This window comes from Lipotes vexillifer, unplaced genomic scaffold (genome assembly GCF_000442215.2).
Source record: "Lipotes vexillifer unplaced genomic scaffold, Lipotes_vexillifer_v1.1 scaffold459, whole genome shotgun sequence".
Taxonomy (NCBI): Eukaryota; Metazoa; Chordata; class Mammalia; order Artiodactyla; family Lipotidae; genus Lipotes; species Lipotes vexillifer.
Window position 1 is genome coordinate 657218 of NW_006769874.1, and position 3527 is coordinate 660744.

Below are 3527 nucleotides of genomic sequence, written 5' to 3' on the forward strand. Positions count from 1 at the left end.
GGGGGGGGGAAGCTGCCGGGCCCACAGCCCCTGAGAGGAGCTGCAGGCAAGGACAGCGGCTGGTCCTGCCCTTTCACCTCCCTGCACCCCCAGCCCCGAGGCTCTTTGTCTGAGGCCCTTAGGAGAGCTCCCTGTCCAACAGGGGACACGCTCCTCCTGACTCATCCCCCTCGGCCCTCCCAATCACCCTCCTCCCCCGACCTCAGAGTCCATAAAACTGCCTGACCCCAGGCCTTCGCTGCCCCATCAGACCCCAGATCACCTCCCATCCCTGGTTTTAGCCACGGGCTGGTTACATCACAGGAAGTGATCCGCGACTGAATTAGTCCCTTCATTTGTGGCTCTGCTTGAGCTGCTGAGCTAGTCTCTGCCAGGACCTGGCCCCCTCCAGGTTCCCTCAGTCTCCTGAGCTCCTCACTGAAAGCTCCAGAGGTCAAACCCTGGGCCTCCTCCCTTTTCTACTTACCCACAATCCCTTGGTTATCTTAAGTACTTCCTCCCATGAACTCCAGAATCTGCGCTCAGACGCTAGCTGGCATCTCACTCAACATCCAGATGGCCCGCCAACGCGCGCCTTCCACGTCCCAGTCAAGGGCGACTCCATCTCTCCAGCGGCTCAGGTCAAAACCAGAGGCACCCGGGCCCCTCCAGCAGCACTCTCACACCCAACCCGTCAGCTCTGCACTCGGACCATTTACAGAGCCTGGCCACTCTCACTTTAAGCCACCGCCACTCCCACCTCCCTGACCCAGGTCTCTTCCCAGGACCACTACCCTAGTCCTCTGACCAGGCTCCAGCTGCCACTCTTGCCCCTGCAGTCTGTTCTCCACAGACCAGCCAGGGCGACCCTTTAAAATCCAAGGCAGTCACATGCCCGCTCTGCTCAAAACCCAACGGCTCCTCAGCACGCTCAGAGTAAAGGCTTACTGTGTCCTGCAAGACCCCACATGACCTGGAGCCCACCTCCCACCTTCCCGCTTCCCTAGCCCTTGGCTCCAGACACCCTGTGGTCTCTTTACGGGCCTTGAACGTGCTGAGCACTGTTCTCAGGATCTATATTTGCATGAGTTGGAAGATATTTACTTGTAGGAGTTACCCAGATATCCCAGTGCTCTTCAGATCTATGCTGTAATGTCACCCTAACAGACACATCTTCCCTGACCATCCAACACAACAAGATGATCCCAACCTCATCCACCTGCTTTACCTTCTTCCGTGGCACTTATCACTGGCTGACATATTTTTATATTTACTTGTTTATTAACTGTTTTCCCCAATTAAAATCTAAGTTCCATGTAGGGGAGACCTTTGTTTTGGTCACTGTTATAACACCAGCATCTTGAACACAGCCAAACATATGCAGGAACCAAAATATTTGTTGAATGAATAAATGATCACCTCCTCTGAACTCAATGCACGTGTCCATTCCAGTCAATCACTCCAATCTTTGGTCAATGACTTCTCTACATAATTTTTCTCCCCTCTAGAGAGTGGGCTCAAGAGAAGTGGCACCACCACCTTCATGCCCCCAAGGTTTAGAGCAGCTCCGTCTAACAGGACTTTCTGCAATGGAATGCCCCAAGCATGTACTGTCCTATGCATCAGCCACTAACTTACTTGCCCACCCAGCACCTAAAACGTGGCTGGTATGGCTGAGAAAGGAATTTTAAATTTTATTTAACTTAAATTTAAATAGCCGCATGTCACTAGGGCTACTGTTTGTATAGCACAGACCTAGAGCATAATGTGAAGCACAAAACAGTGGTTTAATAAATGAGCTGGGGGCTTCCCTGGTGGCACAGTGGTTAAGAATCCGCCTGCCAATGCAGGGGACACGGGTTCGATCCCTGGTCTGGGAAGATCCCACGTGCCACAGAGCAACTAAGCCCGTGCACCACAACTACTGAGCCTACGCTCTAGAACCCGTGAGCCACAACTACTGAGCCTGCGAGCCACAACCACTGAGCCCACACACCACAACTACTAAGCCCACGTGCCACAACTATTGAAGCCCGCGCGCCTAGAGCCCGTGTTCCTCAACAAGAGAAACCACCGCAATGAGAAGCCCACACACTGCAAAGAGGAGTAGCCCCGCTCGCCACAGCTAGAGAAAGCCCACGCGCAGCAAAGAAGACCCCATGCAGCCAAAAATAAAATAAAATAAATATATAAAGAAATTAAAATTAAAATTAAATAAATAAACGAGCTGGGTAAGCCACTGCTGCCCAATGGACGTTTCTCACATTAGCATTTATGGGTTCTTGTATTACCATTACGATTTACCAAACTGGTTAGAGTTCACTTAGAGCAGATGCCTGGCTTTCAGTCTCTGAACCCTCACCAACTAGTCCAGAATCCTGTTCACAAGAGGTGCTGTTTATAACAACGAAGGAAGCTAGGTCAAGAGAAGGGACAAATAAAAGGTCCTTAAGTAATACCGTTTCATTTTAAATGTTCCACTTCTGTGACAGGCAGGCAACAATTTGCATGCATGCAAATAACAAAGATACTTATAAAGCAGTTCCTGCTACACTATTTGTATTCCTCCTTTTAAAGGAAGTAACCCTTATCAAGTCTCGTGGGTAAAGTACGCAGACAAGGACTTTTTCAAAAAACGCTTATGAGGGCTCAACTAACAACTTTTAATTCAGTATTATTTCACTTCTCAATGACCTGTTTTTTTTCTTTTCTCCCTCCAGTCTTCCTCCTTCCAAAAAACATACACACACTCACAACACCTCACTTAATTCTAGGGTCTAACGGATGCAACGAAGCTTTAAGATTTCAGCTTATGCAGCTGGCAGGATGAGTACCCGCACAGCTACTGCGCTGCCAGCCCGAGTTCAGAGTCCACACCAGGCGCAGAAAACCAAGCGGAGGCTGGGGGAGAGCAGCATGGGGGCAGATGGGTTATTTGGGAAAGGAAGACATGCAGCGAAGTACGTTCCTGAGAGTCGCATGGCCAAACTGGCCGGGGGGGGGGGCGGTGTCTCAAAGTGAGCTTCTGTAGACTACACGGAAACCCGGAAAGCGCCCCAAGTTCTTCCCGGGAGGCCCGTGACGCTCTCCCCCATCACCTCCGCAGGTAGAAGCGGCCCGCTGCCCACGCTCCGCGACCCCGCCCCAACACACGTTCACCCCAGAGGCCGGAGGCAGGCTCCCTACCTGTGCAGTCAGGCCCTGCTCCTCGTCGTCCTGGCCGCTCAGGACTCGCCGCAGCTTCTCCATGGCCCTGCTCCCGGGCCGCAACGGCCCTTCTCGCCCTCCGAGAAACCCGGAACCGGAAACTCTTGAGGCCGACCGGAAGTTCGGATATCCCGCTTCCGGCGCGTCGGCGCGGCCTTTGCGGCCTCCGTAGCAGCATGCGCATGCGCGTCGGGTTCCGCCGCGGGCGGCGGAGGGTAGGGTATTGCGTTCACGCTGTGCTAGCTGCTAGACGGCCCGCGGGGCGGAAGCTGTCTGGGAAGGACACGGAGAGCCGCGGTCTCCCGCGCACGGGGTCAGCAGTCTCTGCCTCCCACCTCCGG

General features: G+C 53.2%; 1 protein-coding gene across 1 annotated transcript in view; it reads right to left on the minus strand.

Moving 5' to 3' along the window:
- The window catches only part of SFT2D1 (SFT2 domain containing 1), a 15621-nt gene extending 12335 nt beyond the window's left edge, over positions 1–3286 (minus strand). The window contains exon 1 of the mRNA XM_007445908.1: positions 3166–3286. Coding sequence (XP_007445970.1) covers positions 3166–3228 — 63 coding nt within the window. The 5' untranslated portion in view covers positions 3229–3286. The remainder of the gene's footprint in view (positions 1–3165) is intronic.
- Positions 3287–3527: the final 241 nt, after the last annotated feature.